Here is a 16406-nt window from a genome sequence, read left to right as displayed (position 1 = left end):
TTAGTTTAAACCAATCAAAGTCCATCCACTCTAAATTTTATTTCAGGATTAAGTCCAATGGCATGTAAGCCAATGATGTAAGAGATGCCATTTGACATCGGGGTTTTGGAAAAAGAAGTTTCCTTGTTCTTATACAGATTTCAAAGGAGATTCTCCCTCTTTTTCCTCTGTGTAGTATAAACATGATTTCCAAATAGAGTGGTGTTAAGACAGTGACGTTGCAATCTCTGCTACCATGAGAAGGGCCAAACTAAGGTTGAAACCAAGGAAGCACAAAGAGGAAGCCAAAGAGGAAAAATGTCTTGACATGTTGTGAATCTACAATTAAGAGTAGACCACAACCAAAGACCGCACACCCCTGGAATGCTTATAACTTTAAAAAAAAAAAATCCTTGTTTCTGCCAAAGGAGCTGTTCTTTTCTTTCTGGTCCTTGCAAGAGAGTCCTAGCTGATTCAAAAAGTAATTCCCAATCTTTAGTTTTTAACCCATGGGTGTCATCATCAAGGAATATCTCAGAAATTAAAAACACACATCTTGACAAAAAGAGGGTTTTTGTTTTTTTGATGAGTGAAGCACCTTTCTATGAGTGGGGGTTGTAAGCAGGATGTCACAAAAGCAAGAACTGACCATATCTGAAGTATCCGAGTAGATTCAGAAAACTAGAAAAACCAGGGCACCTGTGTGGCTCAATGAGTTAAGCATCAAACTCTTGATCTCTGCTCAGGTCATGATCTCACAAACGGTGAGATGGAGTCCCGTGTCAGGCTCTAGACTGACAGCGTGGAGCCTGCTTGGGATTCTCTCTCTCCCTCTCTCTCTCTGCCCTGCTCTGCTGTCTCTGTCTCTCTGTCTCTCAAAATAAATAAACTTTTTAGAAAAACTATTTAAAAAGAAAACTAGAAAAATTACCACATCCAGCCTACCGTTGGCTTCTATCACCCACTTAAAATGATCTTAAGATTTTCCCGACATTTTAACAAATAAAAAATTGTAAAAATTGATCCTAGTATCTGCAGGCACTATGAAACTTGGTTAACATGACAGTATAGTCTTACAAAATGAAGACATAAGACAAGTAAACAAAAGTAAATACCTAACTCTGACCTGATTAGTGCTAGTGAGGATAAGAACAAGAACTACTTTAGACTGTATGTTCAAGAAAGACCTCGACATTTAGGTTGAGACACATGAAAGCATAGTAAGGTGATAAATCCCAGGGATACATAAGGGCTCATGGCATAAAAACAAGGTCCCTGAGAGAAAGCAAAGCAAAGCAATGAGGTTAACAGTGGCTACATCACAAATTGTGGTAAACCATTTCATTCCCGCATTTCCAACAACTATTCCAAGCAGTTAAAGGCCCAATTCAATCTTCCATCTTCCTTGCCTAATCCACTTAAGCCAGAATTAATCTCTCCATAGTTCCTTGTTTTTTATGAGTTTTCCAATTCCCATAGTCAAGCTTCCCTCAAAAAAGAAAGAAATAAAAAAGAAAAAGAAAGCCTATTAGTGGAAAGTACATGGAGTAGAAATAAGAACTAAATTCTAATCCTAGCTTTACTACTTATTAGTTATGTAGCCTTTGCCAAGTCATTCCATTTCTTATGATTTTTATGAATATATGTGAAGTTACACACTGTTCAAACAGCTTCAGAAGTAGATTAACAGGGGAGTCTGGGTGGCTCAGTCAGTTAAGCATCTGACTTCAGCTCAGGTCATGATCTCGCAGTTTGTTGGGTTTGAACCCTACATTGGGCTCTCTGCTGACAGCTCAGAGCTTGGAGCCTGCTTCAGATTCTTTCTCCCTTTCTCTCTGCCCATCCCTTGCTCATGCTCTGCTCTGTTTCCCAACAGTAAATAAATGTTTAAAAAAAAAAAAGATTACCATTAGTGTGTTGTAGTTCAACATAGTATTCCACCTGAACAAGCACTACAATACTACCTCCTGTAATCTGCACACAATGTTTACAATATCTGATGAGTTTCAGGTTATGTTGGCTTTTTTAACATCCATGTAATATTATTAATGGTCTTCAAGCTGATTTATAAAACAAGTACAACACGTCTCCTCAAAAGAAGCCTCACATAGAACTCCAATTTACAGGGGCACTCGGGTGGCTTAGTCGGTTAAGCATCCGACTTTTGCTCGGGTCATGATCTCGCGGTTCGTGGGTTCGAGCCCCGCGTCGGGCTCTGTGCTGACTGCCAGCTCAGAGCCTGGAGCCTGTTTCAGAGTCTGTGACTCCCTCTCTCTCTGACCCTCCCCTGCTCACGCTGTCTCTCTCTCTCTCTCTCTCTCCTAGAAATAAAAAAAAAAAAAAAATTAAAAAAAAAAAAGAACTCCAATTTACAAAACAGATCAAAACGAGCTTTTCATTTTGAAAATAAGGAAGAGGTTCTAAAGTCTCCTTCACCTCCAATGAAATAGGGTCAGGGGTATCTGAGTGCCTCAGTTGTTAAGCATCCGACTTCAGCTCAAGTCATGATTTCACAGTTCATGAGTTCAAGCCCCATGTCCCGGGGTGACGCAAGCCTGCTTGGGATTCTTGTTTTCCCTCTCTCTCCCCCTCTGCCCCTTCCCAGCTTATGTTCTCTGTCTCAAAATAAATAAACAAATTTAAAAAAATATAAAGGGTCAGTGCCATTCCAAAGAACAGTTATTTGGGGTTTTGTAAGATTTTAATTTTAAGTAATCTCTACATTCAACACGGAGCTCGCCCTTACAACCCTGAGATTAAGAGTCACATGCTCTGCAGACTAAGCCAGCAGTCCCCACCCTCCAAGGAAGGCTCCTTATAAACCAAGGATCATTACTGAAAATCCTAAAGAGGGAAGAATTAAGGAGAAGATCCTGTGGCTTGCCACCTGTCAAGTCCCTCTAGGATGACAAAAAAAAATACATGTCATCTCTTTCACCAGGATGGCAGCAGATTCTGTCAATCATGTTGATGTAATCAAATCAACTACATTAGCATTTCCATATTTTATCACATTGGTTCCTAAAGCAAAGGAAAAAAATGGCCATGCCAATTTTTCATTATCATTTCACTCTCTACTAAGTGATTATTCAGTAGTGGAAAGTTTCCCTTGTAATTCCCAAAATAAGGGGGGTGGGGGGGAACTCAGACAAGATTTGCCACTTTCAGCTCTCCAGGAAACTTAGCTACAGCTTCACAATCACACACAACCATAGGTCTATCACCTTCACTGGATGGATTCTGCCCAGACCTGGAGATTTTAACTCAGCATCACTAACAAAGCTCTCATTATTTCTTACCAACCTAGAGGTTAGAGTCCCTCTTAATATACGATTAATCCTACAGGCCTGGGGACTCCTCTTAGAAGGGAAAATGGAAACAAAGTATGATTAGAAAATAACAACATTCTGCTGACCACCACTGCTGTTATGATACCACTCTATACCAAGCAGTGGGCCCACTGTCTCCTTATTTATAGTCTTACTTCGAACGTAACTCCAAAATCCCTATTATCTTACCATTTTCTTAAGTTTAAATTTATTCTGAGCTTGTGCTCTTACACTCCTACATTCATAATTGGTTACTGAGTCTTTCTCGGTAATAAGAATATGAGTACCTTCCTATTTTGTGCTTTGGTGACTTAAAACCAGCACATTCCTAAATTGCTAATGTACATTGCTAAAAGAGCCCCAAAGACCTTGGAATCAAACACATGAAGACTATAAAGTGCATATACTGATGCCCTACTATTAAGTTTCACATATTATCAGATTTCCTTCCAGATATGCTATATGAGCAACTCAGCAATCTGACTTCACACGTTATATTCAATAACACAAAGACCTACAAAACCCAAAGACCCATTAACAGAGGACTGGTTAAGTTACAGTTGGATCAAATAATGGAGTATTACAGTGAAGCATTTAAAAATCATAACGTATGGGGCACCTGGGTGGCTCAGTCAGTTGGGCGTCCGTCTTCAGCTCAGGTCATGGTCTCACAGCTCGTGGGTTCGAGCCCCGCGTCGGGCTCTGTGCTGACAGCTAGCTCAGAGCCTGAGGCCTGCTTCAGATTCTGTATCTCCCTCTCTCTCTGACCCTCCCCTGCTCACACTGTCTCTGTCTCTCAGAAATAAATAAAACATTTTTAAAAAATTATAACATAAGTGCATATTAACACAAAACGATGTCTACATCTTAATAAAATGATATAGAAATAAATATAACATGTAATTAGCTTATTTACATAAAATAATATGTGTAAGAAAAGCTAAGTATAAGGAAAGCAAAAATGACTTAAGAGATGTTTCCTAGGCACCCCTGGGTGGCTCAGTCAGTTAAGCAGCTTACTCTGAATTTAGCTCAGGTCATGATTTCACGATTCTTGAGTTCAAGCCCTATACTGGGCTCTCCACTCACAGTGCACGCCCTGCTTCAGATCCTCTGTCTCACTCTCTGCCTCTCCTCCACTTACGTTCATGTTCTCTCCCTCTCTCAAAAATAAAAGTTAGAAAAAAAATTTTTAAATAAAAGAAAAACGATGTTTACTAAAGTATGAACAATTTCTTTGGTAAGCAGAGTTTCAGATTCTCCAAATTTTATTGTATCCTATTCTTTTTTTTCCTTCTGAAAAAAAGCAGGTATCTTCTTTTTAGGGAAAAAAAAGCTACTTGCATTATTAAAAAAAAAAAAATCCTGGTAGAAAGGTAAGTAATTAAAAAAAGGAGTTAAGTGGGGCGCCTGGGTGGCTTAGTCGGTTAAGCGTCCGACTTTCGCTTGGGTCATGATCTCGCGGTTCATGGGTTCGAGCCCCGCGTCGGGCTCTGTGCTGACTGCCAGCTCAGAGCCTGGAGCCTGTTTCAGTCTGTGACTCCCTCTCTCTCTGACCCTCCCCTGCTCACGCTGTCTCTCTCTGTCTCCTAGAAATAAATAAAACATTAAAAATTTTTAAAAAAAAAAAAAAGGAGTTAAGTTTTCTCCTGCTACCAAAAATTACTAATGACATTTACCCACAATGTTCCAAGAACTTACACCAGATTATAATGAAGCACCAGTTTCTGGCTGAAGTATGCTGTACCTGAGGATTATATAATTTATATGGCTTTTTATTACTTTATTCATGAATCACTAGGTATATGCTCCAAGACAGGAGAGGTCATCCAGGCACAATACTAGAATCAAAACTCTTTGGCTAGAACATTAACTCAAATGATATGCATAGGGAAGACAGCTCAAAAGGAGCTCTAGCTTCAGTATTATTTTCCATCTCTTTATGGAGCTCCAATGTCAACAATTTCCACAAATTTGCCCCAATTTTCTTCTGCAAACAGCAGTCTTTACTTCCTCAACTTTTCTGCTCCCACCCATCAGCTTGCAAAAGCACCCACTCTAGTTCAGTTGCTCACAGCTACTTGGCTCTTTAGTTCAAACATTCTGACAAGAAAAACTTGATTAATCAACATCATCAGGTCAGGAGTCTATCTGGAATCCAATCAGTAATGAGGAGCAGGGGGAGTGGTTCTTCCAGAGAATATAAGCAACTTAAGTTTTCTAGAAAAAGTTATAGCCAGGGTAGGAAGAAAACCCAGTCTTCAACCACAGTAAGGGGAAGTGCAAGAAGACGCCAGGTTTATACTACATTCTCAATTAACACCTTTGGAGATAGCTTTTAATTTCTATGAAAGTTGAGAGGAAAATATCATTTTTTTTTAATGTTTTATTTATTTCTAGGAGAGAGAGAGAGAGAGACAGCGTGAGCAGGAGAGAGTCAGAGAGAGGAGTCACAGACTCTGAAACAGGCTCCAGGCTCTGAGCTGGCAGCCACCACAGAGCCCGACGCGGGGCTCGAACCCACGAACCGCGAGATCATGACCCAAGCGAAAGTCGGACGCTTAACCGACTAAGCCACCCAGGCACCCCAAGAGGAAAATATCATTAACAGGTGTTAATCACAAGAAAGGCAAAAAGTCCAATGTTTTCCTCATATATAAAGTCCTAAATAAAAGTAATTTAGTCATGGGGCGCCTGGGTGGCTTAGTCGGTTAAGCGTCTGACTTTCGCTTGGGTCATGATCTCGTGGTTTGTGGGTTCGAGCCCCGCGTCGGGCTCTGTGCTGACTGCCAGCTCAGAGCCTGGAGCCTGTTTCAGAGTCTGTGACTCCCTCTCTCTGACCCTCCCCTACTCATGCTCTCTCTCTCTCTCGCTCTCTCTCTCGCTCTCTCTCTCCTAGAAATAAATATTTTTTAAAAAAAAGTAATTTAGTCAAATTTCATGCCACAGACACAAATCTTACCACCTACGTAAAAACAACTAATTTTTGCCTTTCTGCAATGCATATTAATTTAGAACACAGTTGCTTAGGGTGTATTTTTTTATAAGCATATACCCAGCAGTTCATGAAAAGGGTAATTTAAAGCAGTATATACTTGATAATAATACTCACCTACAGCATACTTCATTCAGCCAGAAACTCTCATATCTAAATCACTACTGACTAGGGACACTTGACCTGGCTCAAGTCAGTGAAGGACACAACTCTTTTCTTTTTTTTAATTTTTTTAACATTTATTCATTTTTGAGAGAGAGAGACAGAGCATAAGGAGGGGAGGGCAGAGAGAGAGGGAGACACAGAATCCAAAGCAGGCTCCAGGCTCTTGGCTGTCAGCACGGAGCCCGATTCAGGGCTCAAACCCACAAACCGCGAGATCATGACCCGAGCCGAAGTCAGATGCTTAACTGACTGAGCCACCCAGGCGCCCCTGAAGGACACAACTCTTGATCTTGAGGTTATAACTTCAAGTCCCACGATGGGTACATAGTTTAAAAAATAAATAAACCACTACTGACTATAGAGCCAAGAATACGGATTTAACTAGGAAATTACATTCTTCTTCTAGAAAAACCTTTCATTAACTAAAATGTGTGTAAGCACCTAGTCTCTACAAGGCACTAGAGAAGGAACTCAGAAAACATGGCCCCTGACTATAAGGAGTTCATCATCCAGCAAGGAAAGCTGCTGTTAATTTAAAAAAGAAAAAGGGGCACCTGAGTAGCTCAGTCAGTTAAGCATCCCACTCTTGATTTCAGCCTAGATTATGATCTCAAGGTTCAGTTCCTGAGTTCGAGCCCCACGTGGGGCTCTGTGCTGACAGTAGGGAGACTGCTTGGGATTCTCTCTCTTTCTGCCTCTCTCTCTGTTCCTCCCTTGCTTGTGCACAGGTTCTCTCTCTCTCTCTCTCAAAATAAATAAACTTAATAAAAACAAGGAAAAAAGAAGAGGGACTATTACTTAAATTCTTAATCTAAACTAAAAGACTTAAGTCATTTTAAGACAGGGTGGGAAAGGTTTAATGCCTCACTAACGGGGGCCTGGGTGGCTTAGTCTGGTAAGGGTCCAACTCTTGATCTGGGCTCAGGTCATGATCTTACCACTTCCCAGATGGAGCCCCACAATGGGCTATGCAGTGACAGTCCAGAGCATGCTTGAGATTACGTCTCTCCCTCTCTCTCAAAATAAATAAACAAACTCTAAAAAAAAAAGGGGGGGGAGGGTAGGCTTTGCCAAAAAAGTGCGAAGTGAAGCTAGGAAGATGAGTTTGGGCCAAACTGTGCTATTGATATATGTCAGGCTAAGAAGTCAGTTTCTTCAAGCAATGAAGATCTAGGAGTTTAAGCACGTAATATGATAATCACATACTGTGTTTTACGCAACTCTGCAGATGCTGTATAACATAAAACATTTTTTAAAGATCTATAATTAAGCAGTAGCACTGCTAGGAATTTACCCAAGGGATACAGGAGTGATGATGTATAGGGGCACATGTACCCCAATGTTCATAGCAGCGCGCTCAACAACAGCCAAAACATAGAAAGAACCTAAGTGTCCATCAACGGATGAATGGATCAAGAAGATGTGGTTCATCTATACAATGGAATACTACATGGCAATGAGAAAGAATGAAATTTGGCCATGTGTAGCAACATGGATGGACCTTGAGGGTGCTATGCTGAGCGAAATAAGTCAGGCAAAGAAGGACAGACACCATATGTTTGCATGTACAGGTGTATTAGGAGGAAGTTAACGGAGGACGAAGCAGGAAGAGAAGGGGAAAGAGAGTTGGGGAGAGGGAGGGAGACAAACCATGACAGACTCTTGAATGCTGAGAACAAAGTGAGGCCTGAAAGGGGGTGGGGAAGAGGGGAAGAGGGATGATGGGCATGGAGGAGGGCACTTATTGGGAAGAGCACTGGATGTTATATGTAAACCAACTTGACAATAAACTATAAAAAAAAAAATCTATAATTAAAACCACCAAAATGAAAAAGCATGCAAAAAAGCAGCAAAGGGGTGTCCGGCTGGATCAGTCATAGAGCATCCAGCTCTTGATCTCAGAGTCATGAGTTCAAACTCCACACTGGGTATAGAGATCACTTTAAAAAAAGGGGAAGTGATTCAGGAGCCTGGGTGGCTCAGTTCGTTAAGTGTCCAACTTCAGCTCAGGTCATGATCTCACAGTTCATGGGTTTAAGCCCCACATTGGGCTCTGTGCTGACAGCCAGCTCAGAGCCTGGAGCCTGTTTCAAATTCTGTATCTCCCTTTCTCTCTGACCCTCCCCTGCTCACGCTCGCTCGCTCTCTCTCTCTCTCAGAAATAAAATATTAAGAGAATGTTTTTAAATAAAAAATCAAATAGGGGGAGTGATGCCTACGTGGTTCAGTTAGTTAAGCATCTGACTCTTGTATTTGACTCATGGTTTGTGAGATCAAGCCCCATGTCCGGCTCTGCAATGACAGCGCAGAGTCTGCCTGGGATTCTCTCTCTCCCTCCCTCTCTCTGCCCCAGCCCCACTATCACTCTATCAAAAATAAGTTAAGTAAATAAAGGGGGGAATGCTAGAAAAAAATTTATGTGGTGAACATGACTAAGGGTTGCTATAGTTAATAAGTGACCAAACTCTTATCAGGTAATTACACAAAATATTAAAACCTGAAAAATGGGAAGAGAACACAATGTATTAAAAAATGCAAATAGCCAATAAAAATATGAGTTTTTATAATTTTATTTTTGAAAAGAAATTTTAATGTTTATTCATTTGTGTGGGGGGAGGGGAGATGGGAAGAGAGATGGTGAGAGAGAGAGAGAGAGACAGAGACAGAGAGAGACCAGTGGGGGAGGGACAGAGAGAGAGGGAGACACAGACTCCGAAGCAGGCTCCAGGCTCTGAGTTGTCAGCACAGAGCACCAACCAGGGCTCAAACCCACGATCTGTGTGATTATGACCTGAGTTGAAGTCAGGCACTCAATCAACTGAGCCACCCAGGCGCCCCAAAAGTATTAGTGTTTAAACTTACTAGTATTTGGCTATTACAATTTTCACCAAAATAACATTTTGGCAAGGTTAATGTTCAGTTATAAGTGCCCACACTGAAGAATGGAAATCAGTATATCCTTTCTGAAAAGACAAATAGACAATATAAACAAAAGTATGCTTATATTTTTGACACAGTGATCACTTCCGAAATCTAGCCAAAAAAAAATAATTAAAAGATTTATGTACAAGATGCTCATTTGCAGCATTATTTATAAGAGGACTGGAAACAAATATACAATAAGAAAATATTAAATCTAATACAAAATGGAATACTATACAGACAAAAAGTATATTTTCAAAAAAGTTAATAAAGGAAATGATCAAATAAAACATTAGGTGAAACAAGCTACATGGTAAATTACACATAACTCATTCTTAAAAATGTAATTACTACAGGCACCTGGGTGGCTCAGTCAGTTTCAGCTCAGGTCAGGATCTCACAGTTCATGGGTCTGAGCCCTGCACTGGGCTCTGTGCAGACAGTATGGAACCTGCTTGGGATTTGCTGTCTCTGTCTCTGTCTCTGTCTCTCTCTCTCTGCACCTTCCTTGCTTACTCTCTCTCAATATAAATAAACATTTTTAAAAACTGTAAATATGTACCAAAAATATTTCAAGGTGATCATGAACAGGAATTATCACTGGATGATTAAGATTTACAGTTTTCAGTATGTCTACAATGAGAATATGGAATCTTCATAATTACAGAAAGAAAGAAAGAAAGAAAGAAAGAAAGAAAGAAAGAGAAAGAAAGAAAGAAAAAGGTAGGCCAATCCATTCCGCTAGAGTATGTCACATCTTGGTCAAGCCATGACTGGAAAGTTTCTTTCTCTTTCTGAAAAATTTTTTAATTTTTTTTGTTTGTTTGTTTTTGAGAGAGAAAAACAGTGTATGCAGGTGAGGGGCAGAGAGAAAGGGAGACACAAAATCTGAAGTAGATTCTGCACAGAGTTCAATGCAGGGCTTGAACTCAAGGACCGCAATATCATGACCTGAGCCGAAGTCAGACACCCAACCAACTGAACCATCCAGGCACCCCTAAAAATTAATAATACACACTCTATCTGCCCATTAGAAATACTTTTAAATCAGATATATAGGTACTATCATTCAAGATACAAGTAACATCAACATGTTTCATGAACAGTGCTTAAACTAATTATTAACAGTTATCACTGACAATGCAGATAGCCTACATAATACACTGCACGTTTGTAGTGCTCTTATGGTTTCTTTTTTTTTTTTGGAGAAGGAAGATGATTTTTTTTTTAATTTTTTTTTTTTTACAAATAGTTTATTGTCAAATTAGTTTCCACATAACACTCAGTGCTCATCCCCACAAGTGTCCTCCTCCATGCCCATCCCCCCCTTCCCCCCACATCCATCAGTCCTCAGTTTTTGTCAGCATTCAGGAGTCTCTCATGGTTTGCCTCTCTCCCTTTCCCCCACCATTTCCGCCCTTCTTCTCCCCCTTGTTCCTCCGTCAAGTTCCTCCTAATCCTCCTATACGTGCAAACATATGATATTTGTCCTTCTCTGCCTGACTTATTTCGCTCAGCATAACACCCTCAGGGTCCATCCATGTTGCTACACATGGCCAGATTTCATTGTTTCTCATTGCCATGTAGTATTCCATGGTATAGATAAACCACATCTTCTTGATCCATTCATCTGTTGATGGACACTTAGGCTCTTTCCATGTTTTAGCTATTGTGGAGAGTGCTTGCTCTTATGGTTTCTAAATTATACTATGAAAATACGTGAATTGAAATCATGAACGCTACTTCAAATATTAATTGGTTTAAGAAGACATATACTTAGCTATATCATCAAGTAAAAATTCATAATTTGGGACTTTATATTGTAAAATCAGGTTTCCAGTTTTAAGGGTTGGTTCAAATTTTAGAATTATTAGGTCAACCAAAAATATTATGTTACTAGTGATTTAACTATTTAGCACTCATATACTTGTGATATCAAAAAAACTCTAGAAGTGTATGGTTTATTAATGGGCTCATTGCTGAGAGACAACACTTAAGATTCCACTCAGCTACGTAAGGACCACCGCTTTTAAATTCCTTCTACAACTACAATAATATGCCTGAAGTTGTGAAAACACATAAAAATATACTAATTTTTATTCTATCAATTAAACATAATAATGTCTTCTATTCAAATAGATCATCATAAAGTTTATATAGCACGGCATAACTGTTAAGAACACGGGCTTTTTAGCTTGACCTGAGATTAAGTCCTGTTCAAATCCTAGCTCCACCAAATACAGTCCTGTGACTCTAAGGTTCTGTTACCTGAAAACGGTGATACAGTAAGTACCTACCTCAAAGAACTGATAAAGTACTCAAGACAAACTGCTCAATAAAGTATTCTGCTTTAAAAGTAATACAAACAGAATTATTCTGCAAATACTGTTATCACATATCTTTAGTTCAAGCTTAGACAGGACTGCTAACTAAGCTAGCGGCAGGTGACCTTTAAGTGGCAAACCACTTAGCCTTTCAGAGAATCAATTTCTTTACTTCTAAAACTTAAATGCCAGGGGCACCTGGGTGGCTCAGTCAGTTAAGCGTCTGATTTTCGCTTAGGCGATGATCTCACAGTTGGTGGGTTCTAGCCCTGCACTGGGCTCTGTGCTTACCGCTCAGAGCCCGGAGCCTACTTCTGATTCTGTATCTCCCTCCCTCTCGGCTCCTCCCCTGGCTCGCACTCTGTGTGTCTATTTCTCTCTCTCAAAAATAAGTAAAAAAAAAAAAAAAAAAGAAAAAAGAAAAAACACGTTTAAACTTAGATACTAATGCTTGCTCCTGCCTATCTCCAAGGGTAAGGAGGAGGCAAAATAAATTGTCTACTTTGTTTAACTGCTATATTTGATAAACTGTAATTTACTAAACACACACCTCAACTAGGATCTATATTTAAAGCCATTTTCGGGGCCCTGAGTGGCTCAGCTGGTTAAATCTCAAACTTCTGCTCAGGTCATGATCTCACCATTCATAAGTTTAAGCCCCACATCAGGCTCTGTGCTGACAGCTGGGAGCCTGCTTCACATTCTGTGTCTCCCTCTCTCTCTGCCCCTTCCCTGCTCACACTCTGTCTTGCTCTTTCTCTCAAAAATAAATAAACATTTAAAATAAATTTTTAAGCCATTCTCACTCTTTTCTCAGAGAAATTCACCTTACGAAGGCAAATAATGACCTCAATTTACTAATGAGCTAGCTATGGTGATGGCCCAAACCAGAACTTCAGACCTCCAACTTCTCATCAACATCCAGAAATGCTTTGGAGTTAGTAAACTGGTTCACAAAAATAGCCAGAAAAGCAGCAAATATACAAATTCAACACAACAAGCACAAGATTATAAACTGAAAATTATTTCATAAACAGAATGCAAACCTGCAAAATGACAGTAGCCAAATTAACTCAATACATCCCAAGCCTTGAAAATGTCTTATTAAAAACAAAGCATTGAAAGGAAAAGGGAAATTCAGATATGTTAGTAGTGCTGAGATTGATTATTCTAACATTAAAGCCAAACATTATTTTGAAATGTCATTTTAAGTTTTAGGATATCTGTCAAGACCAAAGGGGATGTGGGGTCCTTAGCCTGGTTCTATGGACTGGCTTCAACTGGTCCTTAAACTGCCAGCAAAACTGTGTCTGTATACCTGTATGTTTCCATGGGGAGAATTTACAGGCTCAGATTCTCAGCAGGACTAGAAGTATAAACGGTCATATTAATTCTCTCATCAAAAACTGATGACAAAAGGAAACTATAAACTTTTGTTATCATTTTAACTAAATGACATTCTGCCAGATTTTTAAATAAACATTTCATATAAAGTCCCTACCATTATTAAAATCTGTACACATCAGATACAAAGCAATACTATCCACATTATGTCTACCCTTTCATTTAAAACACTAAATTTTTATATTATACTGATATGCCCAGGCAGATTTCTTTTAAGTGTCATCAGTGTTTTAAATTTGACAAGAAATAGTTTTTCAGTATTTTTTAAAGAATTGTTTTTCAAAATCAACTTGAAACACATCACATACATCATTTTATTTCTTCTCATGGTTAAACTCTTATGGGGAGATATATTTAGAAATGAATTCTGAGCACATTTTTGGGGGACTTTAGCTCTGAATTTCTAACCAAAAATGAATTGATGCTCATCTTTGCACAACCTCTAGGGGAATAAAAGGACAGATTTAATAATTATTGTGAGCAAGATAACAAAAAAGACGTATAACCTATTTCTGAATTCAACAAGTTTTATCAAGTTCCAACCATCATGTTCCTATCCAGTCATGGATAAACGTTATTACTATAATGAGATATAAAGTACCATCCTTTATTCTTAAGAAACTTAAATGTCATATGTTTGGGATACAACACAAAAGAAAGATGAAAACAATTTTAAAACTACAGGGGGAAAAAAACAACTTGAAATACTTCAATATAACCTACAAATAAAACTGAAAAAGAAAAAAAAAAAGGGAAGCATCATTGTCAGATTAGTATTTAGGAGGGAAATTTTCAAACTGAGCTTTTAAGGAAATATTAAGAGGGGCTCCTGGGTGGCTCAGCTGACTGAGCAGCCAACCTGTTTTCAGCTCCAGTGATAACCCCAGGGTCAGGAGACTGAGCCCCCATTGAGCAGACTGATTCTCTCGCTCTCTCCCTGTCCCTCTCGCCCCACACCCAACCGTGTGGGCACATTCTTTCTCTCTAAAATTAAAAAAAAAAATTTTTGTAATAGAGGAAATATTAAGAAATTGTCTTAAGTATTTTTAGAGACCACTGGTTTATACAAACCTGGTTCTACTAACTGTATATACCTAAAGGTAATAAAAGCTAAATTCTACTTCAAGATAGTCTACATTTCTAAGTTTCCATAAATCCATTGCATTTTTGAGTGATTCTAAGCAAAATTCTAGGGGTTTCCCAAAAAATCTGCAATAGGAACTTTTATTATGTCTTTTTTCACAACATAACAAAGATAACAAACTTAGTTTCTTTGGATACTATGTTTAAAGTTGGTTTTCCTAGTTAGGTTTAAAAGAACTTTTAAAACACCAAAACATTATTAAAAGCATTTTTTTCTTAGAGAGCAAAGACAATGCTTTTCCCAGTTTAATAATAAAACAACCACACAACTTATATCTAAGATATAAAATACAGTTTACTGAAGTATAAGTACTAAGTACTTCCATAAATCACCTGCACCAGAAGTAAAAGTATCTCAAAACAAATACAAGTAACCTTAAAATTCTAGGGAAATTTACAATAACAAATATGTAAAGTACAGTTTGAATATGTGCAAAACCTGCTTCCACCTGTCAGAGAATACTCAGTTGAAAGTAAACTAGAACTCGAACACTTTTCTTATTACCTTTGGTTACTAAAGTGAAGTTCAAGCACATAAATAATAAAGTAAAATTCAAACACAAACATTTTCAAACCACTGTTCTAAAGAACCATATTAGAAAAGTGGCAGTTTGGAAATCTTTGGAAATGTCAGAACAGAAATACAAAACCCACACAAACAGTTCTTACAAGACCATTTTCTCAACAATCAAGTTTCTGTAAATTAATCTTATCTAATGCAGCTCGTCGAACTAGGCCTTTGGGCCCAGAAGTAGTTAATCTGCAATTCAGCTTGTTTCTTTAGGCTCAAATACTACCTTACAAGGGTCGGGAATAAAATAATAAAAGAATCCGGCTAGAAAAGATCAGGGTACGCTCTTTAACAATCAAAAAGTATAAGGAATAAGGCCTTTCATTCCAAGAGACAGGCCATGACTATCTCGGGATGGTATCTGTAGTGCAGGGCTCTCATGATATAATAAAATTTACCACTAACATGACGAATGGTACACTAAGAGGAACCATCATTAATATTTTAAAAAATAGGTATGAAGGTTCCGATCATGACTATTACAGTTCATTTTCAGCTATTTCGGGGCTAGTAGAAGGGTTTAATACACCCACACACCCCCAAGGGAGGGGAAAACCACCAACCTCCTCCTCCCAGGGAGTTTAATGAAAATTAGCAGGTAAGCGAGGCCTCGGCAGCACGCTGAAAATCAAAGAGGGCGGCCAGAGGGCCGAAGGGTTCGGACTGCGGAGGAAAGCTTCGTCCTCGGACCCCACCTCCCCTCACCTTCCCGGCAGGGCGAGGGAGGCGAAGGCTCATTAGTGCCTTCGTTAATTGACACCTGTAATGAGGAAACTTTCCGAGAGGTGAGACCGCTCAGGCCCTGCCTGGCCAGAGCTCCGGGGCGGCCCCCACTCGAGCGCCCAGGTAACCGGGCCGGGTTGGGCCCGAGGCGCCGCGGCGGCCGCGCCACCGCGCACCTTCCCGGGGCGCTAGGCCCGCACGCCGCCTGGCTCGGCCGTCGCCTCCCGCAGGCCGCGGCAGCTCGGGAAGCTGCGCGGGGTCCCCAAACCGTGCACCCCCACAGTCCGCCACCGCGGCTACTTACTTTCATTTAACACCTCCACCAGGTCTGCGCAGTTCTCGCACATCGTTCGGCCGCCGCCCCCCCCCTCCCCCGCTTCGGATCGCAGTGACTGATCCCGACCGGCGGGGGGGAGGGGAGAGAGGCGGAGGAGGGGGCCGGCCGGCCGGCGGGGCGGGGAAGCGACGAGGGCGGGCGGCGGCGGGGACGGGGCGGAGAGCAGGAGTATGGGGGAGGGGGCCGGCGGTCCCCGGAGCGGGCGGGGGAGAGGAGGGGGGCGAGGGGAGGTGCGCAGGCCGGAGGGGCGCGGAGGCGCCGGCGGCGGGGAGGGGGGGAGGACAGGGGGAGGGGAGAGGGAGGGAGGGGGCGGGTGGGGAGAGAAGCAGCAGAGTCACTTCACCGACCAGACGCCGCGGCCACCGCTGACGCCGCCGCCATTTTAATAGAGCGTTCGGGCTGCGCTCGGCTCTTTCCGCCCGAGCGAAGGAGCCGACGAGAAACGCCTCGCGCTCTCATTCCTCCGCCTCCCTCCCTCTCTTCGTCTCCCGCCCTCCCACCTCTCCCTCCGCAC

General features: G+C 40.8%; 1 protein-coding gene across 6 annotated transcripts in view; it reads right to left on the bottom strand.

Moving 5' to 3' along the window:
* Positions 1 to 16001, bottom strand: part of USP34 (ubiquitin specific peptidase 34) — a 252168-nt gene extending 236167 nt beyond the window's left edge. For 4 of the 6 annotated variants that reach the window (XM_039240314.1, XM_039240315.1, XM_039240317.1 and 1 more), the window contains exon 1: positions 15860 to 15999. In XM_039240314.1, the coding sequence (XP_039096245.1) occupies positions 15860 to 15902 (43 nt within the window). In that variant the 5' untranslated portion in view covers positions 15903 to 15999. Of the gene's footprint in view, positions 1 to 15859 lie in introns of all 6 variants that reach the window. The other 2 variants (XM_039240318.1, XM_039240319.1) reach the window with 2 other exon arrangements.
* Between the last annotated feature and the right edge of the window lie 405 nt (positions 16002 to 16406).

The sequence above is a fragment of the Hyaena hyaena genome, unplaced genomic scaffold (assembly GCF_003009895.1).
Source record: "Hyaena hyaena isolate Hyena2069 unplaced genomic scaffold, ASM300989v1 scaffold_173, whole genome shotgun sequence".
Taxonomy (NCBI): Eukaryota; Metazoa; Chordata; class Mammalia; order Carnivora; family Hyaenidae; genus Hyaena; species Hyaena hyaena.
The sequence above is the reverse complement of the archived record's forward strand: the minus strand, read 5'-3'. Positions and strand labels throughout refer to the sequence as shown.